Source organism: Carcharhinus amblyrhynchos, chromosome 10 (assembly GCF_965287045.1).
Source record: "Carcharhinus amblyrhynchos chromosome 10, sCarAmb.v2.hapA, whole genome shotgun sequence".
Taxonomy (NCBI): Eukaryota; Metazoa; Chordata; class Chondrichthyes; order Carcharhiniformes; family Carcharhinidae; genus Carcharhinus; species Carcharhinus amblyrhynchos.
The window spans coordinates 6,362,056-6,390,027 of record NC_137333.1 but is presented as its reverse complement, the minus strand read 5'-3'; the positions used below and the strand labels follow the sequence as shown (position 1 = coordinate 6,390,027).

The window sequence follows — 27,972 nt, the reverse complement described above, 5'->3', positions numbered from 1 at the left end:
CAGTTCCTCAGGTAACCACACACCAGTCCTTGTTGTTGTTGTTTGCAAATGAAGCAAGTGCATTTTAAACTGGATCCTGCGGGAATTTTAATTTTTGCACGTTTGATTAAAGTGGATCTATTTCTGATTTGGTGGTGGTTTGGGGGGGGGGGCGGGGTGGTAACATACTTTAATGAGCATTAGCTACAATCCATGTACTAACTCGGATTTCACTGGTAACTTTATTGGCGAAATGTATGTATATATATTTCTTTTCTTTTAAAAAAAAAGTCCAATATTGTATGAAATCTTCAACACTCTTAACGTAATCGTGCCGGAGTATATTCTCCTAACACCTTGCACCATCTCAAGCTGTCCTTCAATCGCTTATTTCTTGGTCAAAGTTTCCTCAAAGGCACCTTATACGATTCACCTCGATCACTCCGTGCGGCCGAAGCAAACACACCGCGGCTGCTGGAAATCCGAATTTTGAACAGGAATTTAAACTGGTGCTCCACAATATGACTACAGCCAGTCCCCCCCTTGCCTGGGTGAAGAAGTTGGAGGAAAAAGCAACTGACTGCGGATCCCAGCGTTGAAGCTTTGAAATTGGAGGCGAGTTTACTGTGATCCCAGCGCTTGTCACAAACCTATCCTGCTGTCAGCCTTTTGAAACGGGTACCTTGGTCTTCCAGACCCGAAGCATTAGCTGTGTTTCTCACTCCACAGATACTGTCAGACCTGCTGAGATTTTCCAGCATTTCCTGTTTTGTTGCTAAAGGGATTGGAGCTGTTTGGTGACTGTTTGATGTTGGATACCAGTTTTTGGCACCATCCAGTGAGTTATTCCTGTGTGTGTGTGTGTTTTGTCAATATGCAGCTGAACGGGAGAGTTGATGGTGTCTGAGCTGGAGGTTAGTGAATGAATCTGTGTCTGTTTCTCTCTGCAAACTCTGTCCCTCTGCAAATCCTGCTTCTCTTTCTCTGTGTGTAAACCCTACCTCTGTATTTTTCTCTCAGTATAAACACTGCCTCTGCTTCTTTCTCTCTCTGCGTGTAAACTCTGCCTCTTGTTTTGTGTAATCCCTGTTCCGCCCCCAAATACTGCCTCTCTCTTTTTCTGTTTTTTTTTCTCTTTATGTATCTCCCTGTTTCTAAACCCCTGTCTCTCCTTCTGTGTGCTTTTTCTCTCTGTCTCCCTCTTTCTATGTGCCTGTCTCTGTAATTCCTGCGTCTCTTTCTCTCTCTGAATCTCTTTCTCTGTATGTCTTTATGTAAACCCTACTTCTCTTTCTGTGTGTGTGTGCCTGTCTCTTTCTTCCTGTCTCACTAAACCCTATCTCTTTCTCTGTCTCTAAACCCTACCTCTTTGAGTGTGTTTGCATCTCCCTTTCTCTCTCTGTAAACCCTACCTCTTTCTCTCTTTTTTTCTCAGTCTCTATAAACCCTGCCTCTCTGTCTGTCCATCTCCTCTCCCTCTGTGTAAACCTTCTCTCCTCTCTCTCTCTCTCTCTCTCCAGTCACTCGCTGTCGATGGCTGACGTCAGCCTTGCAGCTGATTAGAAATTCTGCACAACTTTCAAGGCCAGAAGAGGAGGGATTGACAGTCCCCGGCTCCAATGGCCTGCCTGCTCAGCACTCAGCGCCAGGCAGCAGGCAGCCAATGCAGGCGGGGAGCTGGGGAGAGGGGAGGGGGCGGGCTCAGGAGGCTAATACTCACTTCTGATTTGAGAGTTGGGGAGAAGATTTCAGTGGAGAGACATGGATGTGTGTGCAAAGAAGGGGAATTAGAGAACGGAGGCGACTCGAACTCAAAACTGTGCCTTGCTGCATGTGCTCCATCATCAAGTTCCTCATTCCTGTTTGGATGTGGAGTGGACAAACGGTGCAGAGGGAGAGCCAGCATTTGAAGGGAGCAGGATTTAAAGAGAGGGGATAAAGCAGGAAGATTCTGCAATTGGGTGTAGTGTCTGCGATACCCTCGCAACTTCTGTTGCAATATGCAAACTGTCGCAACAGTGGGATAATTGCAAACTACTACCCCTTCGTTTGTCGAGAACCACGCTTTTTTTTGTATGTGTGTGTATTTATATATGTTTTTTAAAAAAATGATTATTTTCAGTCGGTCGTGTGGTACCAAGAAAAATCTCCAGCCTGCTTCTCCTGTGGCCGGGATGTGAATGCATCCTCCGGCAGTTCCATTGTAAATATTGCACCGAGCCATCGAGAGAGAGAGAGAGAGACCCAGAGACAGAGAGAGAATCACAGCACTGGCTTATCTGCTTGTCTCCCTCTCCCTCTGCAGAAATCTTCGGGGTTAAAAGAAGCAGGAAAAAAAAAGGCAAAGTTACTTGCCACAGAGATGGATTTGTTACAGATGGACATCGAATATTTGTTTCCCCAGTAAAAAGAGAGAGAGAGAAAAATCTGGATTGTTGGCTTCCCAATTCAGAGAAGGGGGAGAAATCTGAATTATTGGTTCCCCGGTCGAGAGAGAAGAAGGGAGAATCTGGATTGCTGCTTCCCCAGTTAAGAGAGGGAGAAGGGGACAAATCTGGATTGCTGGTCCCCCAGTCGAGAGAGAAGAGGGGAGAGATCTGGACTGCTGCTGCTGCTTCCCCAGTTAAGAGAGGGAGAAAAATCTGGATTACTGGTTCCCCAGTCGAGAGAGAAGAGGAAGAGAGATCCGGATTGCTGCTTCCCCAGTTGAGAGGGACAAATCTGGATTACTGGACCCCCAGTCGAAGGAGAGAGGAGGAGAGATCTGGACTGCTGCTGCTTCCCCAGTTAAGAGGCAGAGACCTGGATTGCTTTGCCAGTGCTATTTGGGGAAGTGTCGCTTGGATTTGGGTGGCTGGGGCGATGGAGTTGCGGGATTTTTACCTGTTCTTCGCCCTGCTCGCCTGCCTGACCCTGGACTCAGCCCTGGCACAGGAGCTGGTGTACACCATCCAGGAGGAACTGCCCGAGAATATTCTGGTGGGCAGCATCCCCCGGGACCTCAACATCTCGCACCTGAACGCGGGCGGCGGGAGCGGTGCCAACCTGATCTACCGGCTGGTGTCCAAGGCTGGCGAGGTGCCCTTGCTGCGGGTGAGTAGCAGCGCCGGGGACATCTACACCACCTCCAACCGGGTGGACCGGGAGAGCCTGTGCGCCGGCACCTACGCCGAGAGCGAGTGCTTCTTCGAAATCGAGGTGGTCATCCTGCCCAATGACTACTTTAGGCTCATCAAGATTAAGATCTTCGTGCGGGATGTCAACGACAACGCGCCCATGTTCCCCTCCCCGGTCATCAACATCTCCATCCCGGAGAACACCCCCATCAACAGCCGCTTCCCCATCCCCTCCGCCACCGACCCGGACACCGGCTCCAATGGGGTCCAGCACTACGAGCTGCTCAACGGCCAGAGCATCCTGGGCTTGGACATCGTGGAGACCCCCGAGGGGGAGAAGTGGCCCCAGCTGATTGTCCAGCAGAACCTAGACAGGGAGCAGAGAGACACCTACGTGATGAAGATCAAGGTCCAGGATGGTGGCAGCCCCCAGAGGTCCAGCACTGCCATCCTCCAGATCACCGTCACGGACGTCAATGACAACAAGCCCGTCTTCAGGGAGAGCCAGCTGGAGGTGCACGTCCCCGAGGACGCCCCCCTGGGCACCTCGGTCATCCAGCTGCATGCCACCGATGCCGACGTGGGCGTCAACGCCGAGATCCGCTACCTGTTCAGCCCCCAGACCCCGCTGGCCGTCCGCCGGCACTTTGCCCTCAACAGCACTCTGGGGATCATCACCGTCCAGAGGCCCCTGGACCGCGAGGAGACGGGCATCCACAAAATGACCGTGCTGGCCACCGACGGCCTCTCCAGCCCGGCCCGAGCCACCGTCATCATCAATGTCACGGATGTCAACGATAACCCGCCGGGCATCGACATCCGCTACATCATCAGCCCCATCAATGGCACCGTGTACCTGTCCGAGAAAGACCCCATCAACACCAAGATTGCCCTGATCACCGTCTCCGATAAGGACACGGATGTCAATGGGAAAGTGGTCTGCTACATTGAGAAAGAAGTGCCTTTTCACCTGAAGGCAGTGTACGACAACCAGTACCTACTGGAGACCTCTGCCTTCCTGGACTACGAGAGCACGAAAGAGTACAGCTTCAGGATTGTTGCCTCGGATTCGGGCAAGCCCAGTTTGAACCAGAGCGCCCTGGTGAGGGTGAAGCTGGAAGATGAGAATGACAACCCGCCTGTGTTTAGTCAGCCTGTCATCGAGCTCTCGGTCCCGGAAAACAACCACCGCGGCCTCTACCTGACCACCATCAGCGCCACCGACGACGACAGTGGCAAGAACGCCGAGATCGTTTACCAGCTGGGGCCCAACGCGTCCTTCTTTGACTTGGACCGCAAGACGGGGGTCCTGACTGCTTCCAGAGTGTTTGACCGGGAAGAGCAAGAGCGTTACATTTTCACGGTGACCGCCAGGGACAGCGGCAATCCTCCGCTGCAGAGCCAAGCGGCAGTCATCGTCACGGTGCTGGACGAGAACGACAATAATCCCAAATTCACCCACAACCACTTCCAGTTTTTTGTCTCGGAGAACTTGCCAAAATACAGCACCGTGGGAGTGATTACTGTCACCGACATGGACGCTGGGGGCAATGCGATGGTGATGGCTTCTGTGGTCGGTGACAATGCTAATTTCATTCTGGACCCACTGAGCGGTGTAATAAGGTCCAATGTCTCCTTCGACAGAGAGCAGCAAAACTCCTACACCTTTGAGGTCAAAGCTGTGGACAGGGGGAGACCTGCCCGCACCTCCATCGCCAAAGTCACCATCAATGTCATCGACGTTAATGATAACAGTCCCGTTGTAATCTACCCACCCTCAAACTCTTCATTCAAACTAGTACCCCTCTCTGCCATCCCTGGGTCAGTGGTGGCAGAAGTGTTTGCAGTGGACGTTGACACTGGGATGAACGCAGAGCTCAAGTACACCATTGTCAGCGGAAATAACAAGGGTTTGTTTCGAATTGACCCTGTGACTGGTAATATCACCTTGGAGGAAAAACCTACTGTTGCAGATCAGGGTTTGCATCGTTTAGTGGTAAACATCAGCGATTTAGGTTACCCAAAACCCTTGCACACCCTTGTCCTTGTCTACCTGTATGTAAATGACACTGTAAGCAATGCTAGTTACATTTATGAGTTAATACGGAAAACAATGGAGACTCCCTTGGATAAAAACATTGGAGATAGCACCCAGCCCTGGCAAAATGAGGACTACCTTACGATAATGATTGCCATAGTGGCAGGGGCAATGGTGGTGATAGTGGTCATCTTTGTCACCGTGTTGGTGCGGTGTCGCCAGTCCTCGCGGTTCAAAGCTACGCAGCGGAACAAGCAGGGCGCCGAGTGGATGTCTCCCAATCAGGAGTGCAAGCAGAATAAAAAGAAAAAAAGGAAGAAAAGAAAATCTCCAAAGAGCTCTCTTCTAAACTTTGTCACCATTGAGGAATCCAAACCTGATGACCCTGCCCACGAGCCCATCAATGGGACCATTGCTCTTCCAGCTGAGTTGGAGGAGCAGACTATAGGACGGTTCGACTGGGGCAGCACGCCACCAACTACCTTTAAGCCCAGCAGCCCAGACCTGGCAAGGCATTACAAATCTGGCTCGCCACAGCCCTCCTTTCATCTAAAGCCAGACACCCCCATTTCTGCGAAAAAGCATCACGTGATTCAGGAACTCCCTTTGGACAACACCTTCGTTGGGGGTTGTGACACCCTGTCGAAACGTTCTTCCACTAGTTCAGACCACTTCAGTGCCTCAGAGTGTAGCTCCCAAGGAGGCTTCAAGACAAAGGGCCCATTGCACACCAGACAGGTAACCAAAAGCTTTTACTGGTCATTCAAATTCACAATATGCACAAACAAATGCAAAAGCACAGCGGTGGCAATCGCCTGCAGACATCTATAGAAATGATTCTGTTGCAAATTAAACCTTTTTCATTCTGAAATAAATTACCGCAGGCATCCAAGCAGCGCAATGGTTGGAAAACCAAGAAAGTTATTATTTTTTTTTTCCGTGCCGACTAATTGTTTTGCCTTGGCCTCTTAATTCCCCACTCATCAAGATTTAAGTGAGGCTGGTTTCAAATTTGTTTGGATTGCACCGTAACAATTAGAGAAGCAAGGCCTGTAGATGGCAGTGGAGCACTTTCTGCTTACGAATGGCAAGATGCCAATTGCAGTCTCGATAGTGGGGGAAGGTGCAAGGAAGAAAGGCTGTTGACTACTGATGCTTATACCGGAAAGCACCAGATAGTTGTAGTTTGATGGTTATTTGCAGATTAACATTTAGTACACCTGTAGTTTTTGTTTAGTGTTGAACTTTGGAATGGTGCGGCTTATTATTACCATACATATTCACCCAACCAAACAATACAGTGCACAGTGTGGGCCATTGCAGATAAATACTTCTCAGCTGGACAACTGCATCTAATTATTTTCCCAGTTATTCTTTCCCAGTAGAGTACCAGCATTTTCTGTACAGCTAGACTTTTTGGAAAACATTTGAAATTTCATCAATTATTTTCATCGATATTTAATCACATTTTCGGACCCTATGGTTCTACTAGATCACTAACACAATAGTATACAGTTTACTTGTATTTTAATTCATTTATAGTTTCAACTACATAAAGAAAACTGTTGTTTCTTTGTGCCTCGCTATAAATTGTTTCATCTACATCCACGTGAAAATATCCAAAATAGGAGAAAAGAATTAAAAATTGATTTTTGAAATTGATTGAAAATGCAATGGTGTGCAATATATTCAAGGTCTGGTTTTAGTCCCAATATAATGCTATTACCTTCTATCAATGATCATCTTTTTAAGGAGTAAATATTGATACAATTTGGCCCAGTCACACCGAATAGCTTTATATACAACCAATTCATTAATTTTGAATGTTCAATTTCTGTTGTGAAGTGTGAGGTGTATAGACATAAGTTGAGAGAAAACAGCAAGATTGTGATGAAGCTAAGAGAGTGAGTGCTTGTGTACCTGTACAATAATGGTAATGCACATCATGGTAAAGCCATATCACAGTACTTTCTCTGACGACATGGCCATGCAGCCATAGAATTTTGCCTTGATATTATTAGCATTTACTTTACCCTTGGTGGAGATCTAGACTTTGCTTTTCGTAAAAGACAAGTGTTCTGACAGCAAATTGAAAGTCAGTGCAGAGATTTCTTCTCAGTTATGCCAATCAGTGAGGTCAAGCATTCCAGTTATTTGACTTCAGACAAAATATTTCCGAATCATGAGCACAGGGCTTTTGCAGAAAGAAGGTGCAGGTAGTTTTGAGATAAGCAACAGAAGCAGCTAATTTTGTCAACAAGAGCAATCGATTTGCAACGCGCTTGGGCTTGGAAAACCGTTTACTGTCTGCACAAAATTGCTACTTATCCCCTGTACAACTGCCCATGGTCACTCAGTTGGTGTTGCCTACTCTCTGACGAATATTCAGAGTGGTGACCATTACTTTGAAATAAGAATGAAGCATGTAATCTCCCAATTATAAAGGCAAATGATACATTCAAACAGGATGTGCTTTATAATGTGTAGGTTTCTCTTTGAAGAAGTCATGCACAATTGGCGCTGGAGTAGGACAGGACAAAACTTTGCAAAAACAGCACAAGTAAAATTATTAACTAGACAGTACATTAGCAAAGAAAATTAGAAGCTCAGGGACTCAAACTGTGTACCATTTTTCGTATCCTTGACCAATATGACTATTTGTAATGACTGCTAATGTATACAGTGGCATCACATTCCCAAGAGTTTTATTGCAGTGCTTAAAGGGAGAAAGTAAAGTTTAGCTACAATGGAGAAAACAATGATCAACTATGTGACTGCCTTAAACTTGCCATGAATGTTAACACAAGTATCATCATCTGCCTTGGACCTTTTGGTCCAATGCGTGTATGAAATTATAGTAACAAGGAGGAGTGTTTTAACTTTTTTTTTTGAGGCTCGTGGCGTTGTCATCCAAAATAATACACAATTATTTTTATCCCTGTAATTCTTTGAAAGTTATGGTTATAACTCAGCTCAAGGTGAATTCCATTTTGTGGGAGGATTATGCAGTCTGCTTCAGATGATTCAAAGCCTTTGTCACACTTCAAAAGATCAAGTTATCCAATAGTGTGAATTAAACATTTTATCAATGCAGATAAAATGCATTGATTTTTTTAAAAAAAATTATTAAGCTACTTGATCCTAGTAACTTTGCAATGATAGATTGGAATGCCTGTCTCTAGCAAAAAAAAACCCCATTCAGCTCATTTTCTTAGTTACTGGATACTTCCAGGTGAGTGTTATATTTGACAGGTTTGCATCTTAAAGGGTTGACTTTGTGAATGTGGCTGGTGAAGCTTACAGATCGGCTGAAGAATGGGTAAAAGGAAAAGCAGTATAGATTAGCCATAAACGAGAAAACGAAGCAGGGACCAACACAAGAAGTGCTTTCCACAGCTGGAGACTGATTTTATTTTGCCAGGATTACCCGTATGAACAGCTTTTTGGGTTGGCCGGCAGCATTGTAAATTGTGCTAGATTATTGTAAGCCAGTGTTCTTCAGCATTTTAAGAGGCGCGTGTAAGGGATATTCTTTTAAACACAAAAGCTCATCAATTTTTAAGTTAGCTTAAATGGGAAATTACATCTGCTTCCACTGCATGAGGGAATGGAGGCCGGCGTTCCGCTTACAAATCCTTTTATCTGCATAAAATGAACAGTTAATCGGACTGTCATTCCATCAGAAAATTTTTCAAATATCCTTCGGATGCCAAATGAACAAAACGGAGTGAGGGAGAGCGAGAGACGGTTGTAATCAGACAGGAGGTGGTGAGACTCTTAGGCAGAAGTAAAAGGGTGGGCTGGGTGAAGCTTTTTGCAATGCTGTGATAACCAGTTGCCAACTGGTCCAAGGCTGCTGGAAGTAATCCCACCCAAATTACCTTCAGCCAGTCTTTCTTGGCGAGGCAGCTGTATTAAGGTGTAGCTTTTGCGACTGGCATCTTCCTTCCTTTCAATCTTTTTGTATTTCCGAAATGTTCTCACCCAAGAAAAGCTGGCAGCCCTACCTTTAGTTACAATCGAGCGCATGTAACAGGGGAGTGAACGTTTTGGGCAGGGCTGGGTTTAAATCCCCGCGTCTTTTGATTGTAAATGAAGGTTAAAGCCAAATTCAGGTGAGGGTTGTTTTTTTTTTCTTTCTTGTGAAATGACAAGTTATGTCCAAGTGATCTATCATTAGAGTAATATTGGGCTCTATTCTTTTGCAGAGTTCCGCACAGTATTCCCAAAAGTATGAGATGGAAACTTATTATGGTTAAAACTGAGCAAAAGTCAGTTCTCAAAGGGGTTAAGATGGCTCTCATCCGAAGCTTGCCCATCTTGAAATTCACCAAGTGCACATTTAAATTGTCGGAGAAATTCATGACCAATGTGTTGAAAAGATATCTGTAAACATAGTGCTCATTCCTTGGCTTCTTCTGAAATTGGAATGCTGCCTGTTTAAACAGGGATTTATCCAGCGAATGTGATAAAGGGAGCAGCTGCTCACATTTAAGATTATGGGACACGGTTAATTGGGATATCTCTTTATAGGGGACGTCCTTGAGACGTTGAATTGATTCCTGCTGTGTTTAAAGCTGCCAGTGGTCTTTTGTCAGGAAAAAAAAAGTGATGTGGGAACTGGAATTATTTCACTCTTCTGCCAAGATGTTTCTCTTGAAACTGCAGCACCTCCAGCGTCAATGCAGAACCGCATCAATATTGCCATGGCCTTAGAGAATACAGTAAAATGCTCTCTTGAATAGACAAAATGTGCATTTACCTTATGCAGCTGGATGTGTTCTTACATGTGTTGCTGTAAAATTACCCAATGGGTTTCGCAAAATATTTTTTATTTCTAAACGCAGCTGTTGCTAAAAAAAAGACTCTGGTTGTACTGTTCAATTGTTGTTACTGTAAAAAAAAACAATAAGGCTAAGCAGATGCCCTTAGTTAAAATCTGCTCCTTACCGTGCAAGGGAGTTCCCTAACTCGCATTAATCAGGGATTCTGTCCGTGGCTGACCCATAGGATTGGGGGTAGGAGGGGGGAAGAGTTGAAAGGATTGCTGGAGCTCAGCATTGGCATACCTTAGGAGGAGATCTTAGCAACCCTTCCTCAGCCCTGCTCGAGCTGGGAGAACTGAAACTGGCCACCGACCCTGGCACTTGAGTATTTTGAGCCAGCCTTTCTCTCTTAAGCTGTGTCACACTGAGGTGGCTGGAAAAAGATTTTGCAGAGGTGCTTATCAGTAACCAGGCACCACACATTTTGCAGCATCTGAAAGCACTGGCCTTTTGGGACTTGCAGAGAAGGGTCAGATAGTCATGTCAGTGTTGGTAAGGACAAATCTATAAATATGATTATACAGTATTCACAGGCATTTGGCTTGAATCACAATGTATATTTAAATATATCCAGTTATTATACACTTGTATTTATTTTATTGCTGTTTTCACCATGATATTTAAAATTGTATGCACATATTGTGGTTGCAGATCTCTGTACTAAATAAAGTATAGCCTGATTATTAAATTTATTTTATACCATTGTTTAATTTATCATTTTGGTGTAAGTCGTGTTTTTGTTTCTATTCATTTCATTTATGTTTGCTTTCTGAGCTTATCTATATTTTTTGTGTTCTGTTTCAAGTTTTTGGTTATCAGAGACTTTTGTTTCCTGCTTTTCACGCAGAACACATCCTGATCAATCTTAAGGTAGTTGCTCAGACGCTGGTAAGCAAGTGTTCCATTTTTGGCCCTTGCTAGTCCTTCATTTGTTCCACCGATTTAGGAAGCGCGAGAACATTAGATTCTTTGGTCCATTCAGCATCATGTCACTGCTTCACCGTGAGATCTGGTCAGTTCAGTAAATCACTGACACTTACCATTTATTTCGTTGAAAAGAAAATGAGGAAAACTTTGACCCGATTGTGGTGTGAGCGTTTTTGTACTATGTCAGATGATCGAGCATCAGAGCCAACTGCAGTTGAAGGAGTTGTATAAACACAGTGGAAATTTAATTCATTTGGGATCTAATTTTATAGAATTGCATCTGTCATGCCAATGACATGTGGGAATTGAAGAACACCAGTAATAAAACTTAATGGGTAGGGACTGTAGCGGATATTCACAGAACAGTAAAGAAAGATGGAGTACATTGGTCTGTTGAGGGCCACGTATGAGTTTTCTTTCTCCTCTCCATTTTCATTGCTGGTCATAAAATTAGCAAATTGGAAATGAATTTAACCGCGTCTCAAGTGCTACTGCCCCCACCTAAGCACAGAATTCAAAACCTCTCACCCACTTTTCTGTCCTTATTCAGAGTGTTCAATCCAAGCATGACACTTAATCTGGCAGAATGACGCAGCACAGCAGGCCATTTGGCCCATTATGTCTCTAATGGCACTTTGATAGTGTATTCAGTTAATCTGAGACCCCTTCTGCACAAAACTAACATTGCTCCCAAAGATCTAATCATGTGCTAATTGGAGTATGCTTAGTGCTTATAACATTGGATGAGTAACCCAGAGGTTGTTCAATTCAAATTTACTTGAAGACAGCTGGAGACTCCTGGGCTGATCATTTACATATCTGATATTAGTGCAAACTCACTGTGATTTTGTTATCCTCGGTTAGATTGAGTTGTTAAAATGAACTGGGATTTACAAAAACGAATATGCAAAGCTCCCAATTTTGATTGTCGTTTTCAAGGTTAATCCTGATTTGGACATAATATTACAAAGTAATTATTCATTTCAAAGAATATGCCTTATTGAAACTTTATAAGATCCCTATTGCAGCCGAATGAAATAAAATCATAACATACCTAAAATGAAATACCGAAACATTTGCCAAAGCATTGTGAGAGTTGTCTGCCATAATTGCTCTGAAAGTATGCATCAGTCTTGTCAATAGGCTTACCTAGTATAATAAATAAAGTTGCCATATTCCCAGATGACTATCAGCTGCTCTTATCTTTAAGGGAGAGAGCTGATGGCTGGTGATGATTTAACCTGAGTATATGACAGCTGTGCACCAAAGGAAAGTTAGAGCTATTGTATGTTGTGCCTCTTTGGAGACAGAAAGGATAATGGAATGGGCTGGGAGAGGGGGGGATGTAAAAGAGTAAGGGGAAGCAATGGCTTAATGGTATTATTGCTAGACTATTAATCCAGAAACCCAGCCAATGTTCTGGGGACCCGGATTTGAATCCTTGCCATGGTTGATGGTAGAATTTGAATTCAATAAAAAAAAATCTGGAATTAAGAATTTACTGATGACCATGATTGGATGGCACAGTAGTTAGCACTGCTGTCTCACAGCGCCAGGGACCCGGGTTCAATTTCAGCCTCGGGTGCCTGTCTGTTTGGAGTGTGCACATTTTCCCCATGTCTGCATGGGTTTCCTTCCAGTTCTCTGGTTTCCTTCCACAGTCCAAAGATGTGCAGGCTCAGTTGGCCATGCTAATTTGCCTCTTAGTGTTAGGGGGATTAGAATTGTAAATATGTGGGGTTACGGGAATGGGACCTGGGTGGGATTGTTGATTCGATGGGCCAAATGGCCTCCTTCTGTACTGTAGATTCTATGATTCCATGAAGCCACAGTTGATTGTTGGAAAAATCCATCTGGTTCACTAATGTCTTTTAGGGAAGGAAATCTGCCATCCTTACCTGGTCTGGCCTACATGTGACTTCAGAGCCACAGTGATGTAGTTGACTCTCAACAGCAGAGTAGTTAGCACTTCTGCTTCACAACTCCAGGGACCTGGGTTCGATTCCCAGCTTGGTTCACGGTCTGTGTGGAGTTTGCACATTCTCCTCGTGTCTGTGTGGGTTTCCTCCGGGTGCTACGGTTTCCTCCCACAGTCCAAAGATGTGTGGGTTGGGTTGAATGGCCACGCTAAATTTGCCCTTAGTGTCCTGAGATGTGTAGGTTAGAAGGATTAATGGGTAAATATGTAGAGATATGGGGGTCGGGCCTGGGTGGGTTTGTGGTCAGTGCAGACTCTATGGGCCGAATGGCCTCTTTCTGTACTGTAGGGTTTCTATGATTTCCAGCCCTCTGAACAAGGGTAACTAAGGGTGGGCAATAAATGCTGGCCCATGTCCCATGAATAAATAAGAGTGTGATTGTAGTCACTGGAGTTAATCTAGACATGGCAGAGCTCTGGAAATACTTTTCCTTCTAGCTCCAGATGAATTTTCAGGCCTACACATTGCAAGCACAATGCCTCGAAGGGTGCTAAAACTGTAGTTAGACCCTTCATTAGCACGTACAAATTAATCAGAATTCTATACAGCACTGACAACTTGCATTTGTATCTCCACTTTAACATAGTTAACACGGACCAAGCGCTTCACATAATCCATCAAAAATTGATGATGACTCTCCAAATGGGATCTTAGAATGACTGTTAGCTTGGTCAAAGTGGCAGGTTTATTCAGGAGCATCTTAAAGGAGTAAAGTTATAGGAGTTCGTGAGGCATAGGGAAGGGAATGCCAGAGCTTGAGTCCTCGGTAGCTGAATCTCTCCATCTGCTCTAGTTACAGGTAAGATATTTCTGACCCTTGGCGATCCCAATTTCAAGGAGCTATCATTTCCCAATGATTTAAAGAAACAATCATGCTTATCTGCTTCTTTGGTCCGTCATAGGAACAACAAAGGTATCCATTTCTTGGGGCAAACCAAAAGCTGAAAGAGATACTTCTGAGACTAAGTAGTCCCATCAGAACTCCATGGGCAGCGTGCAATGTTGTCATAGTTAAAAATAGATCAGGGATCTAATTACAATGTGAGCTTCCATTGTCTAGTCTGCTGTCTGAATCATTTCAAATATTTCTATTTGCTGGATAATAGAAAATACAATATATTTTCATTAACAGGATCACATTGATAGGAAGCTGCTTCATTCTGATTTTTATTTTACAACAGCGGGTTTGTATTGGGGTGGGATAATCATAGAATCCCTACAGTACAGAAGGAGGCCATTCAGCCCATTGAGACAACACCAACTATAGTCCCACCCAGGCCCTATCCCCATAACTACGTGTATTCATCCTGTTAATCCCCCGACACTAAGGGGCAATTTACCATGTCCAGTCCACCTAATCTGTAGATCTTTGGAGTCTGGGGGGGGAAACCAGAACACCCAGAGGAAACTCGCGCAGACATGGGGAGAATGTGTAAAACTCCACATGATGGGCACCCGAGGCTGGAATTGAAATCGGTTCCCTGGCGCCGTGAGGCAGTATTGCTAACCACTGGGCCACCGTGCCGTAATGAGAGGACGGTCGATTGCAAGACCCTGCGAGCCGTGCCCACCCCGATTTAGGGCCAACGTGTCTCACCTTGTGGGCTTTCTTTTTTCCCACTGTTACATTTAAAGCACCGTGAGCAACGAGACCTACATAAGCCCCCTCCTGAGGCACGCCCGAGAGCAAGGCTGAGTTGGCCCTGTTTGTCGAGGTCCGTCTGGTCGGAGTCCATCTGGAAATGATGGGCACCGGCTGTAATGGGGATGAGAAAGAAAATGATAGCGCAGAAGGTGGAGCTTTGCACTTTAGTTCCACGGCGACTGCTAACTTTTGCCTGTCCTGTAGTCCGTCTGTGGTCAGCAGGGATGAGCTCATTAGAGCTTCACTATCTTGCAGCCCAGCAGCTCACCTGCTTCTCCTGTGAGGAATAGCGGAGCACAGGTACAGAGCAGACGCATGACCCAGTGGGCAGTTGATAGGAGTTTTGTATCATGCCGGCAGCAACAGCTTATCACACCTCTTAAGCAAACACCTCTTCCTCAGTCATTAGTTTGACATTCAGCTGAGTGTCTGTCACTAGCCAGTTTGAGTATCCTTTTATTCACTAACCAGGACAGGCAATATGTCACACTCTGCCCCCTTTTTAAGTCCAGGAATTTGTAACGCTGCTTCAGTTCACTTGACTGGTTCCAGACGTACATGTAACCCTGACAGGATTACCATTTGGACGTCTCTGATATCCCGTTTGCGTGACAGCTGCTTGTACAGTTTACTGCCAAATTTTCAACTGTGCTGCATTGAAAGACAGTATCAGCCATGTGTCGTAAATTGCACGGTGGAAAAACCGCGTGTAGTGAATTAAAATGCCTGCTGTAAATGGTGTGCCCTTAATTAACATGCATGGTGTAGCTACATGTCGTGAATGAAAATACATGGTGGAAACCATGCGCAGTGAATTAAATGCATCATGTAAACTGCATGCGGTGAATTAAGTGCAATGTAAATCATATGTATTGAATTAAAAGACATAACATAAATCATGTGTAGTGAATTTAGTTAAATAACAGCACCACCAACTACAGCTTGCATTTGTGTAATTCCCGAGTGGCGCGGTGGCACAGTGGTTAGCACGGCTGCCTCATGGCACCAAGGACCCGGGTTCGATTCCCAGCCTCGGCATCACTGCCTGTACGGAGACTGCACGTTCTTCTTGTGTCTAAGTGGGTTTCCCCCAGTTTCCTCCCACAGTACAAAATGATGTGATGGTTAGCATTGGCCAATGCTCAACTTTCCCTCAGTGTATCTGAACAGGCTCAGGAGTGTGGGGGCTTTTTACAATATGTTCATTGCAGTGTTAATGTTAGCCTACTTGTGAGACCAATCAAATAAACGACTGCAATTCATAGAATACCTACAATGCAGAAGGAAACCATTCAAACCATCCAGTCTGCACCAACAGCTATCCTATCCAGGCCCTTACCCTGTAGTGTCACATATTTATGCTGCTAATCCCCCTGACATCAAGAGACAATTTAGCAGGGCCAATCCACCTACCCCGCATATCTTTGGAGTGTGGGAGCAAGCCGGAGCACCCGGAGGAAACCTGTACAGACACAGGGAAAGCGTGCAAGCTCCACACAGACAGTGGCCCGAGTTCAGAATTGAACCCGGTTCCTGGCATTGTGAGGCAAGAGTGCTAACCACTGTGCGCCACCGTGCCCCCCATACTCGTTCCCTTAGTGTGGTAAAACGTCCAAAGACACTCTACAGGAGCATTGTCTGTCCGACACTCAGGGCCGGATCCTCCCTTCCCCGCCTCCCCCGTGGAATGTTTCCTGGCAGTGGAATTGGCTCACCATTGGCCAACGTCAGGCTCTTCCAGTCCCGTCGGTGCCTGCATCCTTTTGTGTTGTTCGTCCAACATGCTGCAGGAAGTCACGAGCGGCAGGACTGGAAGAAACATCTAGCCTCAAACCCGGTAATGCCATTCAGACACATTCAAATCAATGGTGATTGTGTTCCCGTCTGCTCTGGACGAGAACCAGGCACAGCAGGCCAGGGGGATAGGAGTGGAGGGGTGGGGGTGGGGGTGGGGACAGGGGCGGGGGGAAGTTGGTGCTTGTGGTGGATTGGAAGCCTGCTGACAATTCCAATTTGCTCCCCTCGCCCAATTCAAGGGGGCTATCGGGAATCCTGGCCAGGCATGCGGCCCCGGAGAATCACCCCCAATATTAATTACACTGTCTACAGTAAATTAAAGTATTTCCATTAAATAACATTGGATGGATGTGTGGGAATTCACTGTGTCAAAGAGGCTTTCACCTGACGCTCTGAAATGAGCATTAACAGAACAATAAAGTTATGCACGGGTTTATTACAGTAATCCTTATATTGCACTGCAAAATGAGACATGAGAGTAAATTTCTCCAGAGCATCTCTCCACCATCAATTCCTCTGTCCTTTTAACTGTTTCGGCACTCCCTTTCATCCAAGTTGTGGCGGAAGAGTAGGGGCACCCCTTATGGGATTCACTTCCTTGGAAATAACATTAAAAATTGAATCAGCGAATCCCTACATGCAGAAGGAAGCCATTTGGCTCATTGAGTCTGCGTTGACCCACAATCCCACCCAAGCGGCTTCCCTGTAATCCCACATATTTATCTTGTTAATCCCTCTGACACTAAGGGGCAATTTTAGCAAAGCCAATCAACCTAACCTGCACATCTTTGGACTGTGGGAGGAAACCGGAGCACCCGAAGGAAACCCAAGCAGACATGGGGAGAATGAGCAAACTCCACACAGACAGTGACCCAAGTTAGGAGTCGAAGCCGGATCCCTGGCACTGTGAGGCAACAGTGCTAACTACTGTGGCACCGTGCCGCCCTTTGAAATGCATTTCACTATTTTCCCCTCATCATTGTTTTCCGTTACTATTTTAACCATGAGTTGTTCAATCGCTTGCCTGTTTGACAGTTATTCTAAAGGAAGACTGGCATTCATCCAATGCCCTTCCTGACATGAGGACATTCCAAAGTAGTTTACAACCAGTTAAGTACCTTTTTTTGAATGCAGTCAGCGTCGTAATGTTGAATGCATTGTAGTCAATTGACACATAGTACATTGCTACAAATAGCCATGTGACAATGGTCAGATAAACTGTGTTAGCGATGTGGGTTGAGAGATGAACGTGGGCCAGGATACACAGAGAATTTGTCCACTCCTCTTCGAATGGCACAATGGAATCATTTAGTTTATTTATTAGTATCACAAATAGGCTTACAATAGCATTGTGATAAAGTTACAGTGAAAATCTCCTAGTCGCCACGTTCCGGCGTCTGTTCGGATACACTGAGGGAGAATTTAGCATGGCCAATGCGCCCTAACCAGCATGTCTTTCAGACTGTGGGAGGAAACCGGAGCACCCGGAGGAAACCCACACAGACATGGTGAGAACGAGCAGTCTCCGCACAGACAGTGACCCAAGCCAGGAATCGAACCTGGGTCCCTGGCGCTGTGAGGCAGCAGTGCTAACCACTGTGCCACCCAATGCAGAAGTGGAAGGGGCCTCAGATTAATGCCTCATTCAAAGGAGAGCGCCTCTGACAGTGCAGCACTCCCTGGGTACTGCACTAGGGGATCAACCTATATTTAACAATCAAGACTCTGGAATGGAATTTAGTAACCAAATTCTATCTTTGAGTTGTGAACTGCCCCATTTGCTATTCAAATTTAAAGACCCATAGAATCATAATGCAGAAGGAGGCCATTCAGCCCATTGAGCCTGCACTGACAACAATTCCACCCAGGCCCTATCCCAGAAACCTTATGTATTTACCCTGCTAATCCCCCTGACTATAAGGGGCAATTTAGCACGGCCAGTTAACCTAACCTGCACATCTTTGGGACTGTGAGAAAAAACCAGAGTACCCAGAGGAAACCCACACAGACGCAGGGAGAATGTGCAAACTCTACACAGACAGTCACCTGAGGCTAGAATCGAACCTGGGTCTACTGACGCTGTGAGGCAGCAGTGCTAACCATTGTGCCACCATGCCGCTCATTCTAGCTTGGCTGTGTTCCTCTGTTGCAACAATGGCTTCATCCACTGTGAATTGCTTTGGCACATCCTGATGTCTTAAAAGCTGCTAGATCAATGCAAGTTCTTTCTTTTCCTCTTTTCTGAACTTGCTGAGTTCCACCATTGGGGTAGAAATGGCACTGATTACCAAGGTGGTTCCACTTCAAACGTACCTTATGGGACACTCCGCAAAGCGCTATATAAATGCAAGACTTTCTGCCAGGTGCTCCTCATCAATATTAATGGAAACACTAGTTAGTGGAGCTGTCTTTCTGCTCATTAGTGCTCCCAAACTACAGATGCAATCAGATCAATATTTGCTTGTGCCAAGCTAATGGTACCAGCACTACATTGGTCAAATGGGCAACACACTTGCAAAGCAATTGTCTATAGAATTAATCCACAAAGAGTTAAATGGTATTGTGTTGCTCTTTTGTCTACAATTGAGAAATTAAGATGGAGGACCAGCGCCTAAGATGCATGACCCTGCGAAAGGAGGAATTAAGTAATAGGTTTAAAAACCAATTGATTGAAAGCAAAAGTGGTAGCTTGGAGAAATTTCACAGCTCTGATGTCTTGGGAGGGGAATTGGAATAGATAGGACTTACTGGATTAGCCTTCATTTCAGTGCAGGAAGGATGCAGGCGAAAGGAGGAGGAGGACAAGAGAAGGGTTTGAAACAAGCAGGAAAAAATGTCAGGGCTGTGCGGATTGAATGCCTACCAAAAAAAGTGTAATGTGTAGGAAGTTTGTAGATTGAAAGTGAAAGGGAACTCACATCCCTAAGTGAGAACCAAGATTGTCAATAGTGGCACACGATGGTTGTGGTGCATTTCATAAGTAAACCTCACTGCCATCACAGAAATCAAACTTTTATCCTGTCACTTGTGATTATGTTGGAGCTAAGTCTAAGAGAGGAGAGAATGGATTGCATTCTAACACATTGTAGCTGCTATTGCATTCTGCTGCCTCTGATAAATAGGAGATGATACCAGTGCTGTTCTCGGCTCTCATTTAACTGCAGGTTAAATAACAATGCCAATGTTCATTTCACAGGAGCTACCCTCAACCTGCAAGTGCTGATGAGGTGGCACAGTGGTTAGCACTGCTGCCTCACAACGCCAGGGGCCAGGGTACAATTCAATTCCCGGTTTGGGTCGCTGTCTGTTTGGAGTTTGCACATTCTCCCCATGTCTGCATGGGCTTTCCTCCAGATGCTCTGGTTTCTTTCCACAGTCCAAAGAGGTACTGGTTAGGTGAATTGGCCATGCTAAATTCTCCCTCAGTGTACCCAAAGTGTGTGGCGGCTAGGGGATTTTCACAGTAACTTCATTGCAGTGTGAATGTAAGCCTACTTGGGACTAATAAATAAGCTCTAACTTTAGCTTTCATGCGCACTGTTGAATGGCAGCATGCAAGCACCGTGTTTAGCACTGCTGCCTCATGGTGCCAGGGACCTGGGTTCGAGTCTGGTCTCACATCACTATCTGTGTGGATTTTGCACCCTCTCCCCATGTCTGCCTAGGTTTCCTCCAGATGCTCAGGTTTCCTCCCACACGCCAAAGGTGTGTGGGTTAGGTTGATTAGCCGTGCTAAATTGAGGGAGATTAGCAGGATAAATTGTGGGGTTATGGGGATAGGACCTGGGTAGGATTGTTGGCAGTGCAAGCTTGATGGGCTGAATGACCTCTTTCTGCACTGTAGGGATTCTATGATTCTGTAACTAAAGACTGATTTCACTCTGAAGAGGTAATTTTATATTTGCCCAATGTTATTAAATGTTCTCCATTAACATTATTTACATTGGTATATAGCAAGAATGCTCCATCTCAAGTACAAGAGAAAAACTGGGATTTCCAATCATGGAAGTGCGGAGAAGTGTACTGTCCAAAAGGGGAGTAGCCTGAACACAAATGGATAGCTAAGAAAAAACATTTTGCAATTAATGGAAAAAAATGAAAAGCAGGCTGATCTGAAGCAATTAGGCACCGGGACAGTGTGGGCAAAACACATTTCCAATCTGTCTCAAATCACTGTGTAGCAGCAATAAACAAAATGAACAAAATGTGAATTTACAAACAGTAAAATATCAGACTCATTCTGTCCAGGTCACTAGTCTGACTACACGCCAAGTATTGTGTTGAGTTTTGATGACCAGGACTTTTAAGAAGCACTCATACTGCAACACTGATCCCAAGTGTCAAAAGATTGAGTTAAAGGTACACAGCACTAATAGGCAGAGACTGGATAGGCTGGAGCTATCTGGCTTTGAACAGGAACAGTTGAAAGGGGACTGTGGTGGAAGAAGGTAAAATATTAAAGACAAAGGTTAAATAATACTGGTAGGATACCAGAACTCCAGTGCAACTGAGCTGAAACTATGGCCAGAATTTTACAGCCCTGCCTGCCACGGGAATTGGAGCGGGCAAGGGGCGGATAATAGGAAGTTCTATTGACCTCGGGTGGGATTTTATGATTTTGGGACGAACTGGGCCATAAAATCCCGCCCAAAGGCTAAAATTGGTTAAAGGGGAATTTAAAATGGATGTTTTTGAGGCAGGGTGGCCCAGTGGTTAGCATTGCTGCCTCACAGCGATAGGGGTCCAGATTCAATCCCTGGCTTGGGTTACTGTCTGTGTGGAGTTTGCACGTTACCCCCATGTCTGTGTGGATTTCCTCCGGTTTCCTCCTACAGCCCAAAGATGTGCGGGGTAGATTGATTGGCCATGCTAAATTGACCCTTAGTGTCGGGGGATTAGTGAGGTAAATGTATGGGGTGGGGGGAGTAGGGCCTGGTGGGATTGCAGTTGGTACAGACTTGATGGGCCGAATGGCTGCCTTCTGTACTGTAGGGATTCTATGATTCTCAGAACACGTGGATAGATTCTTGACAAGCAAGGGGGTGAAAGACAGGAATGTGGGGTTGCAGTTATAATCTGATCAGCCATGATCTTATTGAAGGCGGAGCAGACTCGTGGAGCCAAGTGGCCTGCTCCTGCTCCTAATTCGTATAACTGACGTGGATATCAGGAAAAAAATCTCTTCACACAAAAATGGTCAATATTTGGACTCGTCTCCTGGATAGCACAATCAGATTATTTTAAGCTAAGCCTTCATTTACTCAATACACGGAATAATGGATAGGGAAGGACGATGATTAAGAATACAAATCTGGATGGATATAATAAGGTGGGTTGAACTATCTCCCTTGTGCGTAATCCCATAAACAGATGGACTAAAGCCCTGATGATTTATGTTCCCTCCGCATGCTCCGAGCAGTCTCTAATTTTGTAGCAAGTACTTTGCTTCAGGGCAAAGTTACCAAATGAACCAGTAGGTTTGAAGTCAATTTTCTGTTTAAGCAGGCTAGAAGATGTTTGTGTTCCATTTATTCCCCAATTTTAACTGTTAATCAGTAATACTAAAGACGACCACGCAGTTGCAATCTGGTCCTTTTTAATCCATCTCAGTAAGTCGGTTATCTGGTAGAATCAAGCCAATATCACTCTTGCTTGTAAAATATCATCATTCATTAATAGGGGTACAACCCTCATGCAAGTACATTCAGACAGTTCCCAGTTAAAGGAATACACCAGGAAACAAGGGGTGGCATGGTAGCATAGTAGCATAGTGGTTAGCACTGCTGCCTCACAACACCAGGGCCCCGGGTTCAATTCTGGTTTTGGGTCACTGTCTGTGTGGGGTTTGCACTTTCTCCCTGGGTTTCCTCTGGGTGCTCTGGCTTTCTCCCACTGTCCAAAGTTGTGCAGATTCGGTGGATTGGTCATGTTAAATTGCCCCTTTGTGTCCCAAGATGAGTGGATTAGTGAGGTAAATACATGTAGTTCTGGTTAGGTGAATTGGCTATGCTAAATTGCCCCTTAGTGTCCCAAGATGTGTAGGTTACAGTGATTAGTAGGGTAAATACGTGGAGTTACAGGGGTGCGGTGGACCTAGGTAAGTTGCTCTGCCAGAAAGACAGTGCAAACTCAATGGGCTGAATGCCTCCTTCTGCACTGTAAGGATTCTATGAAATGTTTAATTTGAGTTGCAGAATGCAAAGCAAACTAAATGAGACAACTTACTCAACAGTAGAGTGTGAAGCTCAATAGTCAATGCTCAATTTCCACTGAGTTGGTAGATAATTACACATTTGCATTCCACGGTAAAACTGGTTTATGGACAAGCACTTAAAGAGCGAGAGAAATCGTTATAAATCAGACAAATTTAATCAGTGTTTTTTTACCCCTGAATTAAACTATCTACAACTCAAGCATAAACTCTCCCACGTGTACAACCTTCACATAAGCATTTGTTTATGGAGATGGGGGTGGTGCTGCGTGAAAAACAAAAAAAGAAGTTATTGTCTGACTTGCAAAACTTGCAAAAACAGTTTAGTGCCACTCTTATACTTAACTCAGCCTGGCCATTTCAAGTCCTGTCCTGTTCCAACATTTTGAGTCAGTTCTGGGTTTGGTTCCAGTGCTGAGTAGGCATTTAATGAATGCACTGACCAAACAACAGAACCTTGCAAATAGAAAGTATAAATAGAACTTTTGTTTTGGCTTGTGTAGAAAACAGCTTACAAGCTTCTATAGCAAGTGGTGAAACATTATGTATTAGGTTCATGACTCCTATCTGGGTAATCTCCTTCATCCCTACAAACCTGTGAGAATTCTGTCATTCTCAGTGTGCATGTCTGTGTGCACATGTGCATATGTGTATGTGTGCATCTATATGCACATGTGCATATGTGTGTGGATATGTACATATGTGTTGTGTGTGTTGATATGTGTGTGTGTCTTACCTATTACTTTTATCCCTTTGTTTCTCCCTGAGAATGGCAATGATTAATAACACAGCAGCTCTCAACATCTGAAGTGATGTACCTAGCAGTAGATTTCCATTTAGAGACTTAGTTGTCCTGCAGAAATTGCAAAAATGAAAAGAAACTATTATATGTGTGTACATAAATGAAATATTTTAATTATTATGGAATTACATTGCAATTCAATCTGGAGCTCAGAAACAAATTATGAATTTTATACTTCTCCACATAAGGAATGTTAATGTTGTCTCTTTGAATTCACATCGGCCTTGTGGTCATATCCCTGCATGGCCGATCCCCATCTTGTCTTTGTAACCTCCAACAGCCCTACATCCTTTTGAGGTTTCTGTGCTTACCCTATTCCAACCTCCTGCACATTTATTATTTTCAATGCTGCCCTATTAGTGATTATGCCATTAGCTGCCAAGGTCCTTGGTCTGGAATTCTCTCTGAAATATCTGTTTTTTTCTTCCTCTAATGATGGAATAATCCTCTAGTAGAGTGCTGGATATCTCACTTTGGTACTCTGAAGCAAAGGTTTCTGTTAGTTTCCCTGCTTGTAGCCACATTTGTGAATCCATAGAAAACCATGCGGCACAGAAAGAGGCCATCCACAATCATAGAATCCTACAGTGCAGAAGGAGGCGATTTGGCCCATTGAGCCTCCATTGATCACAATCCCACCCAGATCCTATTCCCTTAACCCCACATATTTACCCTGCTTTTCCTGTGACACTAGGGTCATTTTTTAAGAGGTAGATATGGTCTATCTACCTCTTAAAATATAGTCAGTGAACCAGCCTCCTTGGAGATGAGAGCTCCAAAGGCTCATGAGTCTCCGAGAGAAAATAATTCTCCTCGTCTCCATCTTAAATGGGAGACCCTTTATTTTTACTCCATGCCCCCTCGTCCTGTCTCTCCCACAGGGAGGAACATCCCTTCAGCATCCACCCTGTCAAATCACTTCAGGATCTGTTATGTTTCAGTGATGAAAGGTGACACTCTCTCAGTGCTGCACTATAAGCATCAGACTCAACTGTGTTTTCAAGTCTGGCCTAGGCTGTGAACTTACAACCTTCCAGCTTGAGAGGTGTTGTTGTTACCGACTGATCCACAGCTGAAGAGCTGCGTGTGGCGTGCATGACACTGAGATCACGCCTGAGCTCTGGATGCCATCCAAATTCCAAGCCCAAGACTTATTTGTTGTGAACCTCTTGGAAATGGGAGATCAAGGCGCATACCTAGCACCCTGCAGCCGGCTTCCCTAGCGAGTTTTGGCTTGCCAACACCGCACCCCGCACCCCCCCCCACCCCTCACCAACTACCAGCATGAAGCTCCCAGTTGCCAAAGAAATTGACAGAGTGTGGGGAAATTGCCCAGGTTAATTTTCTGAAGTTAGTTTTCTGGATTCGATTCTCAGCTTGGGAGCTTGCATATTCTCCCCGTGTCTGCATGGGTTTCCTCCAGGTGCTCCGGTTTCCTCAGTCTAAAGATGCATGGGTAATATAGTTTGGTCATGCTAAATTAGTGTCAGGGTGGTCTAGCTAGGGTGGGGTTATAGGGACAGGGCCTGGGTGGGATTGTGGTCGATGCAGACTCGATGCTTCATTCTGCACTAGAGGGATTCTGTGATTCTATGATTTTTCGTCCGTTCTCAACCCAAGACTGGAAAATCCCACCCGAGGTCAACAGAACTTTGCATGGTCTGTGTTCCGTCTACCAAGATTCCTGTGGTGGGCAGGATGGAAAAAGTTTGCCCATGGAAATTTTGGGAGAAAATTCCACCCATTGACTCTTACATTGAAAATCAGACCCCTGTTTCAAAGCGACCTTTCGTATTGATGACCTGAAAGCTTTTCTGCTTCTTACACTGGAAATAAATTGGTAGTGTCAGACCACGCAAAGAGAAATACAACATTTAAAACTTCTATTTTTGATAAGGACTTAGGTAAGCTGGACTTACATTTCCTGAGGTTGAATGTCAAGTGTGCATTTGGAAATGAACAGTCGGGTCAAGCTAATTAGTAATGATTTATTAGAAGTTTCTTTTAATGAGAATAAACAAAACTAGAATGCGGCAATATTAAAGTGGTAATTATAAAAATGAACTCGTATTTATAGATGCCTTATCTCACCTTATCCCAAACATTGAATTGCATTTGCAGTAGAGTAGGTGATTGTAATTGGTGAGGAGTCTGGAAGGAAGATTCGGAAGAATGATCAAATGCAACATAAAACAGAGGAGGGATGATTATCTGAAATATTGACCAGGAGGGAGAAATAATGTCCATGTTATTTGCAAGCTCCAGACTCCCTTTATTTTTTGGTTCTGAGGGAGTGGTTAGAAGGCAGTTGTGGGACATCAGCTTTAAATCAGCGCCAGGTTTAAAAGGAGGCCTGGTGTAGACAGCGGGCAGCGTCTGAACGGGCAGCGGAGTGAGTGGGAAGCAGAGTGAGCTATTAGGGCTTAATATCAAAAAGGGCTTGAAGGAAAAAAGGACAGGTGGGTTCGTTTGAAAAACAAGGAAAAAAAAACAACAAAAAAAAAATTTTTTTTCAAAACTACTACAGTGAATAATGGAGGGGCATGTGATGTGTGGTTTCTGTATGATGTGGGAACTGGTGGACCCCAGGGTCGATCCCAGAGACCATGTCTGCAGTAAGTGCAGGTTGCTGGAGGAGCTCCAGCTCAGGGTAAATGAGCTGTCCTCTGAGCTGCAGACGCTGAGGCTCATCAGGGGGAGAGAGGGTGCCATTGTCAATGGGGTGCAAGTGACATCCACCCCCCCTAGACTGGCTAACTCTAAGGGTCAGGGACAAGAGGGGGCTGCTGGGAGGAGGAAGGGGGGTGAGGAGCGGAGGCCTCAGCCTCTTAATCTGCATAACAGGTTTGAGGTTCTTGCTTCCAGGCTGGACAAGAATGAGGCAGGTGAGGTTGGTAAGCAAACTGCACACGGTACAGTGCTGCAGCAGGACATAGGCAAAGAGAGGGGGAAAAGGAACGTAGTATTGATTGGGGATAGTGGGGTGAAGGGTATTGACACTGTCCTTTGTCACAATGACAAAGTGCACAGAAGGGTGTGTTGTCTGCCTGGTGCTCGGGTACAGGATGTTGCAGCTGGGCTGCAGAGGAACCTGGAGTGGGAGGGTGAGAATCCGGTCGTTGTGGTACATGTGGGTGCCGGCGACGTAAGCAAAATGCAGACTGAGGATCTGGGGAGGGAGTGTGAAAAGCTGGGAATGGAATTAAAAAGTAGAACCGACAAGGTGGTAATCTCTGGGCTACTACCTGAACCGAGTGCAGACGGGTGTAGGGTTGACAGGATTAAGGAAGTGAATGGGTGGCTCAGGGATTGGTGTGGGAGGAATGGGTTTGAATTTATGGGGCATTGGCACCAGTATTGGGGTAGGTGGGACCTGTTCGGGCGGGATGGGGTTGGTCTGAACCGTGCTGGGACCAGAGTGCTGGTGAATCGAGTAAAGAGGACTGTAGACAGGGCTTTAAACTAATTGGGGGGGGGGAGGGCGCGAGGGTAGGTGATGTTACGAGGTCTAAAGTTAAGGAGAGGGTACAGGTAAGGGAAGAGGCCGAGGATGTCCCAATAATAGAGGGAGTAGGGGGTGTGAGTATGGTTGGTGGCGTTACGGCAAATAGGGTCCAGGTGAAGGCTGGGATGAAAGCGCTTTATCTGAATGCACGAAGCATTCGGAATAAAGTGGATGAGCTGGTGGCGCAGATCGACACAAATGGATACGATCTGGTGGCCATTACAGAGACGTGGCTGCAGGGTGACAGGGACTGGGAGCTGAATGTACAGGGCTATCAAGTGTTTAGGAAGGATAGGCAGGAGGGAAAAGGGGGGGGCGTAGCTCTGCTGATTAAGGATAGCATCACGGTGGTAGCAAGGGATGATATTGGAGCCAAGGAGCAGAGGGTGGAATCGTTGTGGGTGGAGATTAGGAACAGCAAAGGGAGGAAGACGCTGGTGGGTGTCGTCTATAGGCCCCCGAATAATGATCTGGAGGTGGGGCGGGCTGTTAACGCGCAAATAAGTGCATTCTAAGGAATGGGACGGCCGTAGTTATGGGGGATTTCAATCTGCATATTGATTGGTCGACCCATGTTGGACGCAGGGGGCTCGAGGAAGAGTTCTTGGAATGCTGCCGGGATAGTTTCCTCGAACAGTGTGTGTTGGAGCCGACGAGGGAGCGAGCTATCTTGGATCTGGTGCTATGTAATGAGGCGGGTAGAATTAGGGACCTTGTGGTGAAGGATCCTCTTGGGGAGAGTGATCATTGTATGGTGGAGTTTCTGGTGCAGATGGAGGAGGAGAAAGTGGGTTCCCGGACACGCGTCCTCTGTTTGAATAGAGGGGAGTACGGTAGGATGAGAGAAGAATTGGCGAGTGTGGACTGGGGGAGCGCGTTGGAGGGAGGGTCTGCTGAGGAGCAGTGGAGGATCTTTAAGGAGATCTTTCTTGGTGCTCAGCGGAAATTTATTCCGATGGTCAAAAAGGATAGTAGGAAGAGAGGTAATAAGCCATGGATAACGAAGGAGGTGAAGGAAAGTGTTAAATTAAAAGCGGAGGAATTTAGAGTAGCTAAGAGTAGTGGGCGAGATGAGGATTGGGAGAGGTTTAAATGTCAACAAAGATTGACAAAGAAGTTGATAAAGAAGGGTAGGAGAAACTATGAA

General features: G+C 45.3%; 1 protein-coding gene across 4 annotated transcripts in view; it reads left to right on the top strand.

Annotated features, from left to right (window-relative positions):
- The first annotated feature begins 1,720 nt into the window (after positions 1-1,720).
- Positions 1,721-27,972, top strand: part of pcdh9 (protocadherin 9) — a 728,369-nt gene continuing 702,117 nt past the window's right edge. Inside the window, exons 1-2 of one of the 4 annotated variants that reach the window (XM_080198090.1) lie at positions 2,092-5,871; positions 9,667-10,632. In XM_080198090.1, coding sequence (XP_080054216.1) covers positions 2,842-5,871; positions 9,667-9,687 — 3,051 coding nt within the window. In that variant the 5' untranslated portion in view covers positions 2,092-2,841 and the 3' untranslated portion in view covers positions 9,688-10,632. Of the gene's footprint in view, positions 5,872-9,341; positions 10,633-27,972 lie in introns of those variants that run through there. The other 3 variants (XM_080198089.1, XM_080198088.1, XM_080198087.1) reach the window with 3 other exon arrangements.